A 15,636-nucleotide genomic window follows, 5' to 3' on the forward strand; every position below is an offset into this window, starting at 1 on the left:
GACAGGGTCTCCTGTATCCCAGGCTCCTTCTGATGGCAGGGATGACCTTGAGTTTATAATCCTCACCTATTTCCAGAGTGCTGGGATTACAGGTGTGTGCCTCTATGCCTGTCTGGGAAGCCAGTTCAGGATTTGATGCACGCTGGGCAAGCATTCTACTAATTGAGTTACTTCTCTACCCCCTTAAAGACTTTCTTTTTAAAAAAGCAAGTTTATAAACATTGCTGAGCCCTTAATATTTTCTTTGTTGGTTCCTAGAGATATAGTGGGGAAAAAATGTGGAAAACACTTTTTTTCATGTATAAAAACTCCTGGCATTTTTATGCTGTGATGAAACACATTTTGCTTTTGTTGAGTCTTTCTGTAGAGAAACGTTTTTGTAATGATTTCAGTGAGTTCAGAATCATGAGTTGGTTGAGAAGCATCTTATCCTCAAGGAGCCAGGATGTAGATAGAAACTGGCTTGGCCAGATTTACATCCTAGATAATATGGGTGATTCTGAGGGCTCTTAGAACTAGATAAAAGAAAAATGTCCTAAATATACGTGATGGGGGGTTGATTCCTGCTACCTCTTGAAAAACTTTGTGTAACTTTTTTTTTTTTTTTTTTTTTTTTTGCCTTAAAAAGAAAAAGAGCTAGTTCCAGAACAGGAACCAAAAGCTACGGAGAAACCCTGTCTCGAAAAATCAAAAAAAAAAAAAAAAAAAGAAATAGAAAAATTGTTTCCAGCTTGAACTTGGCATGTCCTACAATCTTAGTGCTCAATGTGAAGTAAGGTCAGGTGGCTAAGGCAGGGGGGTTTTACGTTTGATGCCAGTTTTTTATAGCAGGACCCTGCTTCAACAAACAAAAAACTTGCTTATTTAGTTGATACTAGGTCAGAACTAACACAAACATAAAAATAAATAAATTACTGTCTGCTTGCAATTTTAAGTCCTTAAAACTATTATTTGTTATATTTTATAGAAAAACAGTATCGAACAATATTAAAGAAAATATATAAATAGCTTAAACATTCCACCTGTAACATGAAAAGTTCATTTAAAAATATTTTCATATAGTCTTTGTCCAAAAGTATATATTTTCTTAATTATTATAATTAAAATAATGCAAATTTTATTTAGATTAAAAAACATACCATTTGGATAAAATTCCATGATCCTTTCTGTTATCATTTTTAATAGCAGTGTAACAACTGATTTGATCAGCTTTTAAAAACTGTTTCTCTTTGGCTCTATGAACTGGAAACAGTTTCCAAAAGTAATTGTACATACAGTGCTTGATATTTTTAGATACTTTTTAGTTTGTTTTAGGGCCCTGTGTTGTAAGGCCCAATGAAGCTGACCTCTAACTATTTTCCATAGTAAATAGTACAAGGCTCTGAGATTGGTTTGGAGCCACTTATTTCACCAATAGTGATTTCTCTATAGCAATTTTCCTGTGTCAGTATCATTGCCTTTAATGAATCACAGGTTAATTGGTACCATACTATTGTAATACCATTTTGTGTATATATGTGTAGTGCTGGCATTTCAGGTGGGCCACCTTGCCTACCCAGCTTTTGGGGTTTCCAGTGATCTGAACTCTGGTTTTCATGCTCCTGTGGCAAGTGCTTTATCCACTGACCCATCTCTCTACCTATTTAATAATTTTTTTTTAAAGTGGTCATGATGTCTCTTCACAGTAATAGAAACCCTAAGGTACAACTCTGTCTCAAATTCACAGTAATCTGTCTGTCTCTGCCTCCCAAGTCCTGGGATTAAAGGCGTGCGCCATGAATGCTCAGCAACCATGGCAACCCATATAAAGAAAAACTTTTCATTGTGGTGGTTCGCTTACAGTTCAGAGGTTCAGTTCATTACCATCATGGTGGGACATGGTAGTATACAGGCAGACATGGTGCTGGAGTGGTGGCTCAGAGTTCTATATCTTGCAGACAACAGGATGTAAACAGTCTCATTGGGCATGACTTGAGCATATATGAGACCTCAAAGCCCACCTCCACAGTGATACATTCCCCCAACAAGACTACTCCAACAAGGCCACACTTCCTAATAGTGCCACTCAATTTGGGGGCCATTTTCTTTCAAACCACCACAAGTCACATGTTACAAACTGTAGCAGAGGATGACATTGAACTCCTGATTCTCAAGTGCTGGGATTGCATGAGTGCACCTGGCTTCATAGTAGTGATTTTTATTCCTGACTTTTAATTCAATTTGTATCTTATCAGCTAAGTTACTTTCAAAAAGAAAAAAATTATAATATGCAGACACTATCTCTTATTTATCTAAAAGCATTTTTGAAAGAGCGAAAGATAGTATCACTTAAACTCTTACTGTAGATGAGCTGTGAAGGAAACTCTTACTGTTTGCCTTTGAGAAAGGCTATTCCTATTTCCCTAGAGGTAGGCTCCTGTGCTGTGCTTTTATATAGTTCCTGCTACTTCTTTTGTTGTTGGTCAGAACTGTTTCAAGTTGAAGAGATGTCTCAGTGGTTAAGAGCACCGACTGTTCTTCTAGAGGACCTGAGTTCCCAGCAACCACATGTCTGTAATGAGATCTGATGTCCTCTTCTGGCCTGCAGGCATATGTGCAGACAGAACACTGTGTACAAATATAAATAAATCTAAAAAAAAAACCTATTCCAAGTAATGTTTGACTGTCAGTTTTCCTTGCTGCACTGCTAATGACTGAACAGAGGCAGTCAGTCTTGGTCACTTCCGCATCCCTAGTGCATGACACAGTACCTGGCACATGGTTACATTCCACATATTATTAAATAATTTTTGAAGAAATACACAGCTTTATAAATTTATTAATCTGTGTCTGACTTTCTTCTTCCATGAAATTGATCAGTTGTTCTAAAATTTTTGTTTCCTACAAAATCATAACTTTATATTAAGAGCCCTAAAGATTCTTTTTGTTGTTGTAGCATGTGTGTGTGAGAGTGTGTGTGTGTGTGTCCAGGTGGAAAACAGAGGATAACCTCAGGTGTCTTTTCTTAGATGCTGTCCACTTTGGTATTTGAGGAAGGATCTCACTGGCCTGGAACTTGCCAAGTACACTAGGTTAGATAGGGAGCTTCAGGGTTCTGTCTCTGTCTCCCCAGTGCTAGAATTAAAAGTGCCCTACCATGTCCATATCTGGCTGAGTTGTTGATGTTGTGAGAATTGGAAATTGAACTCTGTTCTTGTTTAACAAATACTTAACTATCTCCACACTCCACCTTTTTGTTTTTTGATCTATCTTTATGTTAAATTCAGGTGCAGATTTGAACCATTTGGCCAAATCTTGAATCTTTGGGGGGAGTGGGGATTCTCATATTTTCTTAAAAACTGTCTTAGTTACTTTTGTATTGTTGTGATAAAACACCATGACCGAAGCAACTTATAAAAGCAAAGTTGTTGGGGTTTTTTTTGCCTTCCATTTTTGTATTTTAGTTAATTCCAGAAGTAGTAAAGTTGACAACTAAGAATAACCATGACAGATACTCTTGAATCACAGAGCATGCACAACAAAAACAACAAGAGACAAGATGAAACAGCCTGCTACACTCTTGTCAGGCACATGTTCCCCTGGAGGTCCCTCATGACCTTCCAGGGACCATCATGCCATCATTAGTATGAAAACTGTACAAACACCAGATACACTAAAAGCAAGTTTTTAATTTATAAGTTTGTGCCAGCATGCTGAGCTGAATCGTTACTCAGTTCCAGAGGGTGCAAGTCCATGACCGTCATGGCAGGGGGCGGGTGGGTGCAAGCAGGCATGTATTATTCTAGAGCAGTAGCTTAGATCTGACCCACAGTAATGAGACAGATGTAAACTGGGAACGGTGTGGGCTTCCCCCATTTTTATTTTCGAGTTTATGATATAATTACATCATTTCTCCCCTTGCTTAACTCTCTCCAAAACTTCCCATATGCCCCTTTTTGCTTTCTTTCAAATTCATGTCTTTATTTTAATTGTTGCTACATGGAGAGATGGCTCAGCAGTTAAGAGCACTGCCTGATCTTCCAAAGGTCCTGAGTCCAATTCCTAGCAACCTCATGTTGGTTCACAACCATCTGTAATGAGATCTGGTGCCCTCTTTGAGGAAGAGACCTGGTCAGTCCTCCTCATCAACTTAGACCATGAAACCCAATATGGACAAGTTCAACAGAACCACTATATTCGGGCTTCCCATGCATGCTTCAGCATTGCCAGGGCATAAATTTCATTCAGTTTTCACATGCTTCTAAGTATACATGTATAGAGAAATACATATTCCCAAACACAACCTTCTTAGTCTGAACTGAAGAGTTGAAGTTACTGATTGTAGTGAGCCACCTAACATGGGTATTGGGAACCAAACTTGGGTCCTCTGGAAGAGCAGCAAGTAGTCTTAATGACTAAGCCAACTCTCAGTCTTTCTCTCTCTCTCTTTTTAACCTTTCTTTTCAGTAACTTGAATTAAATTATTATTTGTTTGTTTGTTTGAGACAGGGTTTCTCTGTTTAACAGTCCTGGCTGCCCTGGAACTCATTCTGTAGATTTTTGTTTGTTTGTTTGTCAAGACAGGGTTTCTCTGTAGCTTTGGCTCCTGTTCTGAAACTTGTTTTGTAGACCAGGCTGGCCTTGAACTCACAGAGATCCACCTGCCTCTGCCTCCTGAGTGCTGGGATTAAAGGCATGTGACACCACTGCCCAACTAAATTATTTATGTTTCTAAAGTCAATATTTTCAGAGGCAAGAGTCCAACTTTGATATAGATTACTAGATTATAACCAAGCATATTTTTCTTGACTTTAATAAAAGTACTTAAGCTTATAAAATTTGTTTAGATCTAGAACTGGCAAGATGACTCATGGGTAAAAGTGCTTGCTGCCAAGCCCGATGGTCTGAATTGGGTCCCTGTATCCCACACTGTAGGAGGAGAGCATCAACTCCTGCAAATTGTCTCCTGATGTCTATGAGTGCACGTATTCTAAATGTAAGGATAAGTAAAATTTGTTTAGATCTGCTTAAATTTTTACTTACCAATCTGAATTAGTGAGCTGGTAGAAAAAGAAGTAAAAGTAAAAAGTTGATAGCATATTCTTATTATGTGTTATATAAGATTAAAAAAATAAGAAATTAAGAGCTGGAAAGATGGCTCAATGGTTAAGAGCTCTGGATGCTCTTCCAGAGAACCCGGGTTTAATTCTCAGCACCCACATGGCAGCTGAATTCGACACCCTCACACAGACATATTTGTAGGCAAAACACCAATGAAACATGAAAATAAATAAACCTTTAAAAAAATAAGACGTTAACCCCAAAAGTTAAATCTTTTTCTGAAGAGTCAGAAAGGTAAAGGGGCCTGGGCTACTCAGGCTCTCCTCTGCGACTCTTCTGACTACTGCTTTGTTCTACCCCTAGGTTCCCCGGGTTCTGCTTCTCCCTTCTCCTGTGGGCTAGGTGAGTGCTCTTACCACTGAGAGCAAGTCTTACCCACCCTCACTTTGTTTAGTTGACACTTTATTTTTAATCAGTTTTGCTGAATTGCTCAGGCTGACCTCAAACTTTTGGCCAGTGTCAGCCTCCCTTTGGTCTGCCTTCTTCAGCTAACTGAAAGTCACACTGAATTCACTTTAGATTGGCTTCTGATAACATGCACAGTAGTGGCATAAAGAGATGATTTGGATGAAATTGATACATTGTTTTGAAAGTGTTTCAAGTTTGTAAGACATAGATTTTCAAATACCTCAGAGAACCCTTCAGAGATAGAAGTGGGATCCTGGGATCCTGGACTATTTATAGTCAGGAGTAGTTTAGCTCTGTCTCCTTCAATCAGCTCGCCTTAAAATGTATTTTTTTGTGTGGTTTTTTTTTTCAAGACAGGGTTTCTCTGTAGCTTTGGAGTCTGTTCTGGAACTAGCTCTTGTAGACCAGGCTGGCCTCAAACTCACAGAGATCCACCTGCCTCTGCCTCCTGAGTGCTGGGATTAAAGGCGTGCGCCACCACTGCCCCACTGATATGTATTTATTGACATATACTCATTGTATATGGCAGTATATTTCAAAAGACATTTTCATATTTGTTTACCAAGTGCTTTGACCATGTTCATCCCTCCTGTTCTTTCTCAGCCCCACCTCCTGTTATTCCCATCCATTCTTCCAGTTAGTTTTGCTTCTATTCCATGTCTTATATAAATTAAATAAATTTTATGTTTCTGTTTAAAACTTAGCATCCGTGCCGGGCGGTGGTGGCGCACGCCTTTAATCCCAGCACTTGGGAGGCAGAGGCAGGCGGATCTCTGTGAGTTCGAGACCAGCCTGGTCTACAAGAGCTAGTTCCAGGACAGACTCCAAAACCACAGAGAAACTCTGTCTCAAAAAACAAAAACAAAAAAACCCCAAAACAAAACAAAACAAAAAAACCTTAGCATCCACAAAGAATATAAAACATGGGAATATTTGTCTTTCTGAGATTGATTATTTCACTTTATATGATGATCTTTAGTTGTGTACATTAATAAACAGAATTTGACTTACATTTTGGCTTCTCAGAGTAATTTTGTTTGAAGAAAGGGCTCCTTTCTTTAAAACTTCAATTTTGACAGCTGGTAGTTCATCCCAGCCTCTTTCTGTGACAGGAGAATGAAGTCACAAGGTAGCTCACTTCCTGCCCTTCTGTGGTGTCCTCATGTTTACGCATTGCTCTTCCACTTGGCAACTGCTGCTGCTTCTCTTTTTTCTGGTCCTGGAGATTGAACCCAGAGTCTCATTGCTGTCATTCACCATGAGAATCCCATTTTTAATGATAAACAGCTGTCAAATAGCTGTGTGATTGACAGCTTGAAATACCGATGATTCCTATTTGGTTAGGAGATACTAGTTTATAAGAGCTAAATAGTTTGAATTTCAGAGATTTCTTTATAATCTCTTACAAATAAAAAGTTTTATTATAGAAAACACGTTTTAAAACGGTACTTTCATACATACATGTTATTATAGTTTGTTCTTATTCATACCCAGCTTTCACTGTGCTTTCCCCATAATCCCCTCTTGTTGGTCTCCTGCCTGCAGACAGTCTTCCCTAATGCTTTCCTGCTACACATATTCCACCCCCCCCTTCTTCCTTTCCCTTAAGAACTGTTTCTTTCTGCTCATGGTTCCTGTTATACTTTCATGACACACCAACATCCCTTTACATAGTCCTATATATGTATATGGTCTGTTTTCATATATGTGTACATACATACATACACTCACAATGCTTTAAAGCCTGGTTCTACATATGAGAGAAAATATGCAGTTGCTCTAGCTTATTTTACATTATTTAACATAATGACCTCCATACCTGTACAATTTCTTGCAATTTTTCCCATTTTTTCAGATTTATTTATATTTTATACATATTGTTGTTTTGCCTACATGGATATCTGTGCACTACATGCATGCAGTGCCCACAGAAGCCAGAAGAGGGCATTGGATTCTCTGGAACTGTAGTTAAAGATGATCTTGAACCACCAAGTGGATGCTGGGTATTGAACTTGGGTCCTCTGGAAGAACAATCAGTACTCTTAACCACTGAGCCATCTCTCCAGCCCATGATTTAATTTTTTTACATTTATTTATTTTTTTATTATGTATACAGTGTTCTGCCTGCATGTATGCCTCCATGTTAGAAGAGGCTACCAGATCTTGGATGGTTGTGAGCCACCATGTGGTTGCTGGGAATTGAACTCAGTACCTCTTGAATAGCAGCCAGTTCTCTAAACCTCTGAGCCATCTCTCCAGCCCCCATGATTTAATTTTTAAGAGTGGAAATTTGGACTGTTAATACTATGTATAACTCAGTTAATGCTCGTTGTTAGGGATCTTTAATACAAATTTTTAGTGTGCTGCTTTGTATCTGTCCAATGAATGTGTAGTTCGTATCTAAATGATCAGATGTAAGAAGTCTTAGCACCTTCAAATCAGGGCATACAGCTTCATTTCCCGAAAGTTACTATCAGCATACCTTCTTATAAGGTCTTTGAAGTTGACTTCTTTTCCTTCAGCTATGACAGGATGATGCTAATATATAAAAAATCACTTGAAATTCTGGTGGCAAATAAGTATAAACACTAATTGTATTTATTTGAATTTGGTTTAGACTTCAGAAACACATAAACCTTGACTTAGCCTCAAAATTTTACTTTAAATATTTTGATTGCGAGTTTATTAGAATATTTTTTAATTTAAAGATTTATAGCCATGCAGTGATGGCACACACCTTTAATCCCAGTACTTGGGAGGGAGAGGCAGGCAAATCTTTGAGTTCAAGGCCAGCCTGATCTACAGAGCAAGATCTGGGACAGCCAGAGAAACCCTGTCTTGAAAAACAAAAATAAAATAAGATAAAATAAAATAAATCATTTAAAAGTTTATTGAGCTATAATTCACGTACTATGAGCTCCACCTATTTCAACATAAAATTCAGTGATTTTCAAGAGTGTATATGTTGATGACAGCATCAGTATTGTGAGTTGCAGCAGTTATTGACTATACTAGATGCTCTAACCCAGTTAGGTTCTCTGGAACTACTTTCCTATTCCTACCGATTCAGGTTAATTGACTGTGATGACCTGCTTCAGTACTGACTTCTTGTTTGCACTGTCAATCAAACATGACATGAGAGGTCAACCAGAGCAGCTCAGCTGAGAAAGTGTTAGATTGAAGATACTGAGGTCTTTTGCTTTGTATAGAGTTGTGGAGACCTTTATCATAACAAAGTTGTTACTGGGGAGAAAAAAAGAACAGGACACAGTATCACTAATAAGGAGACAACAGATATGCAAATATAGGCAGGGAGTGGAACAGAAATGGTAGCAGGGATCTGGAGCAATATAGTTAGCACTAGACTAGGAAATAAATAGAAGAGGTGATTTACAATGCAGGAAGACATTACGCCAAGTTAACAAACAAGTGTCCTGGAATTGAGAACAGCCTGAGTAAAATCGTGAAAGTACATCAGGTGTTCCTGGAATGACCATCATTTCCCAATGACATGGGAAAAGGAAGAAGATGGCAAGAGATGAAGCAGAAAAGTGAGGTTGGGACCAGAGAGTGAAGGGAACTGCATATGCCTTAAGGAACTTCAGCTCTCTCTGTCAGCATTGAGCCCAGACAGGCGAGTAGGAAGAAGACCTAGCCGATGGTTTGAATTTCGTATAGATGCCACTGTAGCTGCCCATACAGCTCCTTCCTTGTTGGCGGTGGCACTTTACACTGGTAACGGTGTGCTTCCATAGCAGGCTCCTTCTCTAGTTTTCTACCATCTAGCGGACTGAAGGAGTCAAATACACACACTTGGGTTTGACCCCTAAGTATCCCATGGTCTTCAGTGTGTTGGCTTGGAGACAGACATCTGTTTAGATTCTTAGAGCCCTTTTTTCCTGATCCCTGATTTACATTGTAGCTCTGTATAACTGGCTTATGCCACAGCCTAAGTACATATAGTAGCATAATTTTATTAAAATCGTAGTCACTCATTTTAAATTTATTCCGATGTAGGTGGTTGGAGTTGTGCTTCACACATTTCAACAGCTCAGCAGTGTTTTATCTGCCAACTAAGCTTTTTACTTGATTGCACCATGGAAATGCTACTAATGAGACTTGCGGAGCACAAAAGTGGACTTGAAGAGCCAGAAGCCACTGTTTTCAAATGAAGGATTCCAGTTTTAAGCCTCAGTGCTTTTAAATCACCACTGATATTTACCCCCTAAAATCAAAATGTCAAGCAGACGAAAATCAACAACACCTTGCATGGTCCTTGCCAGTGAGCAGGATCCAGACCTTGAGTTGATATCAGATTTGGATGAAGGTCCTCCTGTCCTTACCCCCGTAGAGAATGCTAAAGCAGAGAGTGTCTCCAGTGATGAAGAAGTTCATGAGTCTGTGGATTCTGACAATCAGCAAAATAAAAAAGTGGAAGGGGGCTATGAATGTAAATATTGTACTTTTCAAACTCCAGATCTAAATATGTTTACTTTCCATGTAGATTCAGAACATCCTAATGTTGTCCTGAATTCATCCTATGTTTGTGTTGAATGCAATTTTCTTACCAAAAGGTATGATGCACTTTCTGAGCATAATCTGAAGTACCACCCAGGAGAAGAAAATTTTAAGCTGACTATGGTGAAGCGTAATAACCAGACAATCTTTGAACAGACAATAAATGATCTGACTTTTGATGGTAGTTTTGTTAAAGAGGAGAATTCAGAGCATGGAGAATCCATAGATGTTTCTTCTTCAGGAATCTCCATCAGTAAAACTCCCATCATGAAAATGATGAAAAATAAGGTAGAAAACAAACGGATTACAGTCCATCATAACTCCGCAGAGGACACTCCTGACGAGAAAGAGAATGGAGTAAAAGTAAGCCGGGAAGAAAATGTAGAAAGTACGACTTCTTCAGCTCCAGAATCCAATACAAGTACTTCCACCATCAGCAGAGTGCATCCCAATCCCGCTAGCACAGTAGTGACGCCCTCTGCTGTTCTTCCTGGATTAGCACAGGTGATCACTGCAGTGTCTGCTCAGCAGAATTCGAACTTGGTTCCTAAAGTCTTAATCCCTGTTAATAGCATTCCTACCTACAATGCTGCATTGGATAACAATCCCCTTCTACTCAATACCTACAACAAATTCCCTTATCCTACAATGTCAGAAATTACAGTTCTTTCTGCTCAAGCAAAATATACAGAGGAACAGATCAAGATCTGGTTTTCAGCCCAACGTTTAAAGCATGGTGTTAGTTGGACTCCTGAAGAAGTAGAGGAGGCAAGGAGGAAACAATTCAATGGAACAGTACATACTGTACCTCAGACCATAACTGTTATTCCTACACACATTTCCACAGGGAACAATGGGTTACCGTCTATTTTACAGACATGCCAAATAGTTGGTCAGCCAGGTCTGGTTCTTACTCAAGTAGCTGGAGCAAATACTTTGCCAGTAACAGCACCTATCGCCCTGACAGTGGCAGGGGTTCCAAATCAAACAAATGTACAAAAGAGTCAAGTACCTGCTGCTCAGCCTGCTACAGAAACAAAAGCAGCCACAGCAGCAGTTCCAGCATCGCCAAGTGTCAGACCTGAAGCTGCACTAGTGAACCCGGATTCATTTGGTATTCGAGCCAAAAAGACTAAAGAACAACTGGCAGAACTGAAGGTTAGCTATCTTAAAAACCAGTTTCCCCACGACTCAGAAATTATTAGGCTTATGAAAATAACAGGCCTTACTAAAGGCGAGATTAAAAAATGGTTTAGTGATACAAGGTACAACCAGAGAAATTCAAAGAGTAATCAGTGCTTACATCTCAATAATGACTCCTCTGCCACTATCATTATAGACTCCAGTGATGAAACCCCAGAACCCCCAGCTGCAGTTACTACACAGCCGAAACAATCCTGGAATCCCTTTCCTGACTTTGCTCCCCAGAAGTTTAAGGAGAAAACTGCAGAGCAACTTCGTGTCCTTCAAGCAAGTTTTCTCAACAGTTCTGTGCTTACAGATGAAGAATTAAATAGGTTAAGAGCGCAAACCAAACTTACTAGAAGAGAAATTGACGCTTGGTTTACAGAGAAGAAGAAAACAAAAGCTTTAAAGGCTGAGAAAAAAGAAGTAGATGAAAGTAATGTAGGGAGTTCCAAAGAGGAGCCTGGAGAAAGTAATGTAGGCAGTTCCAAAGAGGAGCCTGGAGAAAACTCTCCTGCAGACGAAGCAGTTGCACCTAAGTCGGGAGGTACAGGCAAGATATGTAAGAAAACACCGGAGCAACTGCACATGCTTAAAAGTGCATTTGTCCGAACACAGTGGCCATCACCAGAAGAGTATGACAAGTTGGCTGAGGAAAGTGGGCTTGCCAGAACAGACATAGTTAGTTGGTTTGGGGACACCCGTTATGCCTGGAAGAATGGAAACTTGAAATGGTACTACTACTATCAAAGCTCCAATTCAAGTAGTTTGAATGGTCTTTCTTCCCATAGGAAAAGAGGGAGAGGCAGACCCAAAGGACGGGGCAGAGGCAGACCACGTGGGAGGCCTAGAGGAGGCAAAAGAATGAACACCTGGGACAGGGTACCAACACTCATAAAGTTTAAAACTGGAACAGCAATACTTAAGGATTATTACCTGAAGCACAAATTTCTTAATGAGCAAGATCTTGATGAACTTGTCAACAGATCACACATGGGCTATGAGCAGGTCAGAGAGTGGTTTGCAGAAAGACAGAGAAGATCTGAGTTAGGTATAGAATTATTTGAGGAAAATGAGGAGGAAGATGAAGTTATTGATGATCAGGAAGAAGATGAAGAAGAAACAGATGATAGTGACACTTGGGAACCCCCACGACATGTGAAGCGGAAGCTTTCTAAATCAGATGACTGAAATGTAAGTGTTTAAACTTTGTATTCATCATCAGTCATACATATATTTTAACAGCCACCTTATTGGTTCAGTCGTCTTCACTTGTGTGTGTGGTATATGTGCATATGTGTGTGTACATGGAGGTGTGTGTGTGTGTGTGTGTGTGTGTAGGCCAGAGTCTTCCTCTATTTTCCACCATATATTTCAGCATCCCTCTCTGAACCTGGAGCTCACTGATTTCGCAATACTGTGTGGCCAGGGAGCTCTAAGAATCCACCTCTCTCTTCATCTGAGCTAGGAATACAGGTGCACACTGTTGTGCATGACTCCTATGAGGGTTCTTGGGTCTGAACTCAGAGTCTTACGCTTTATAAAAGTGCTTTAGAGACCTGAGCCATCTCCCTAGCCATCATCTTCACTTTTACTATTTTTTTTCCTAAATTTTTTTTTTCCTAATGAGAGGATCAGGTGCCACTAGTCCTAACATGTATTGTTATGATATGTAGCTTGGTAATTGTATTATACAGATTTTAATGTCTTAATGTCCCTTTATTTTTCATACAAAACATTTTAGTTTGTTTTAAAAGGAAGTAAGAAGGGAAATGGGAAACAAACACTAAAGATAATAAAGATATTTCTTGTAACCTTCTTTCTACTAATGCTTCATTTTTGCCTGTGTAAGGGAACAATTAATAAAAACTAAAGAGGACAGGTATACTGAAGGGAGTGACCACAAGCACAAGGACAGATGGGTTTTAGAAAACCTAAATAAAAGTAGGTGCTTTTTTTCTCCATTGCCCAAAACTTTAACAGCCTTTCAGCTGGAGTTTAAGATCTTTCTGTTAAAAGACAAAGGCCTGCCTGTTCTAGGTCATGTGTGCTTCAGTGGCATCTGTTTTTGAGCAGCCACAATATAAATTCTTCTTCATAAAGATCAAAAGGCAGATAACAGATTTGATATTTGATATAAATTAACTCACTCCCCCAAAATATTTATAAGTACTATGTTTGGTTTTAAAGAAATTAAATTTCCTGCTGGATGTGGCTCCATATTTTCATAATCCTAACATTAAGAAATGGAGTTCAAGCCGGGCGGTGGTGGCGCACGCCTTTAATCCCAGCACTCGGGAGGCAGAGGCAGGCGGATCTCTGTGAGTTTGAGGCCAGCCTGGTCTACAAGAGCTAGTTCCAGGACAGGAACCAAAAGCTACAGAGAAACCCTGTCTCGAAAAATCAAAAAAAAAAAAAAAAAAAAAGAAATGGAGTTCAAGTTTGAGGCTATCCTGGGCTACATAGCAAGGCCCTCTCTTAAAGCAATATAAAATCTCTGTAGTCTTCTTAATAGTGCAAACAAATACGGTTTAAATTGGAAAAGTGTTGGCATGTTCTTTAATAGATTAAAGATTAAATTTAAAATGTACTGTATATTATTTGCAAGCAGTTACCTGAAGTTAGGACTTCAATTCTTTCTATTTAAGTTTCCCATAGTGGGGTTTGAACTGGGGGATTGTTCATGCATTCTCAGCAAGGGACTTCAATTCTTTATTCTTGTGGAATTCAAAAACATCGTTTTATTTTTTTCTGTTCTTTGTTTTGGGGTAATTCCAGAATAAAAGCACACTATTTTGAAAACAATGTAGTTGTCATGAAATGCTTGTGTTTGTCTCTCTGTAGCTCAAATAGTGTCTTGTCAGAAATTACTGTAGTATTCTCAAATACTGAGGGAGGAAAGGAAATGTAGACTTAATTTTGTATATGAGCATAGTTTCTTATTTTCTCTCTAACCTACTTGCATACTCTCTTATTCTACACAGTATTTTCTTAATTCCCCAGTGGCATCTTCCTGATTTGTTTATTTTAGTAATTATTTATAGAGGCCTTAATAAAGGCTACACACTAGTCCTATTGCTAACAGTTTCTCTCTAGCTTCCGTCTCACTAACACTCTTAAGACAGAAGGGCAGAAGAGCTGAGCTCCACTTATTGACATCGCAGTCGAAGTCTCATTGCAGATCATAGAATACTGTGTCATCATTTTAGGACATGAGAAGCTTTACCCTGAAACCCAGTCCTCCACTTCCTCATGTCAGAAGACTTCTGGACAGGCTTTGTTCTGACCCAGATGCATAAAATATTTTTAACAGGCTTTTTTTTATATTGCTAAACACAAGAATGTGTACTCAGCCAAGATTAAATCAGCAAATTTGTTGCTGCAGTGAATTGTTGTTGCAGCCCTTGCAGTCATTTTCTGGGGAGTTGTAATTGTCTAAAAGTAGGTGGAGCTTTTCCATACAGTTTACTTGGATCTGACCTTCAATTATACAGTAACATGATTAGGGATACTAATTATGGTCATAAAGCTCACGTGAAACTTTTTTTTCAAAAGTTTATATTGTATGTAGTATATGTATCCTATATATATATATATATACATATATATATATCGTTATATATATCAGGGCTGGGAAAGTGGATCAGTGGTAAAGTGTTTTCCTGAGTACAGACTCCCAGTACCCATCTATGGGTGCAGTAGCTGGCCCTTGTAACCCCAGCTCTTAGGAGAGAGGGTGGAAAAAGGTGGGTCCCTGGAGTTCACTGGCCAGCCAGGGTAGCTGAATCAGAGCTGGCTTTACTGAGAGAGCCTGTCTCTGAAACTAAGGTGAAAAGCAGCCGAGGAATGCCGGGGGTGACACCTACCAACAGCTGGCACATGTGCATGGGGCATGTGCACCCCTCACATGAACATGTGCACAGCATACATCCCATATACACAATTTAAGAAATACTTGGAAATATAAAATTATAAGACACATTAATCAGCATGTTATAATTCATTAAAAAAAAACACTTGCCAATGTATTCAGCATAGGTTTCCTCTTAAAAGTTTCATTTAAATGTGGTTCAACTTACAAAAATGCTTACCTTAACCTTCCCCAAATAGTCATTGCAACTGGGCAAAGCCACAAAAGACAGGTACAAAAATAATTCCCCTTTTACAACCCAGAACTCATTGCTCATTATGAACTTTGATAAATACACAAAGGAATATGATAAAAAGATACTGCAGAACATGAAATATATATATGTATATGCATATACATATATCTTTTTCACATGCTAGTCTTGTGTACAAACAAATATTATAGATCTTTGGATTTCATGTTACAAATACTAACAATAAAGTATTTTCTTACTAATAGTTTTATAAATGATCACAGAAAGGCGTATGTGTAAAAGCAAATGTGGTACATTAAGA

The 15,636-nt window shown here is 38.9% G+C and overlaps 1 protein-coding gene and 1 pseudogene across 3 annotated transcripts in view; both read left to right on the forward strand.

Moving 5' to 3' along the window:
- Nucleotides 1–15,636, forward strand: part of Zhx1 (zinc fingers and homeoboxes 1) — a 31,302-nt gene that overhangs the window by 13,971 nt on the left and 1,695 nt on the right. For 2 of the 3 annotated variants that reach the window (XM_041671975.1, XM_041671976.1), the window contains exon 3: nucleotides 9,526–12,405. In XM_041671975.1, the coding sequence (XP_041527909.1) occupies nucleotides 9,745–12,402 (2,658 nt within the window). In that variant the 5' untranslated portion in view covers nucleotides 9,526–9,744 and the 3' untranslated portion in view covers nucleotides 12,403–12,405. Of the gene's footprint in view, nucleotides 1–5,403; nucleotides 5,443–9,525; nucleotides 12,406–15,636 lie in introns of all 3 variants that reach the window. The other variant, XM_041671977.1, reaches the window with a different exon arrangement.
- Nucleotides 15,326–15,430, forward strand: LOC121461591 (annotated as a pseudogene).

Source organism: Microtus oregoni, unplaced genomic scaffold (assembly GCF_018167655.1).
Source record: "Microtus oregoni isolate MIOR12 unplaced genomic scaffold, Mior012 000022F_ref0000154, whole genome shotgun sequence".
Lineage (NCBI taxonomy): Eukaryota > Metazoa > Chordata > Mammalia > Rodentia > Cricetidae > Microtus > Microtus oregoni.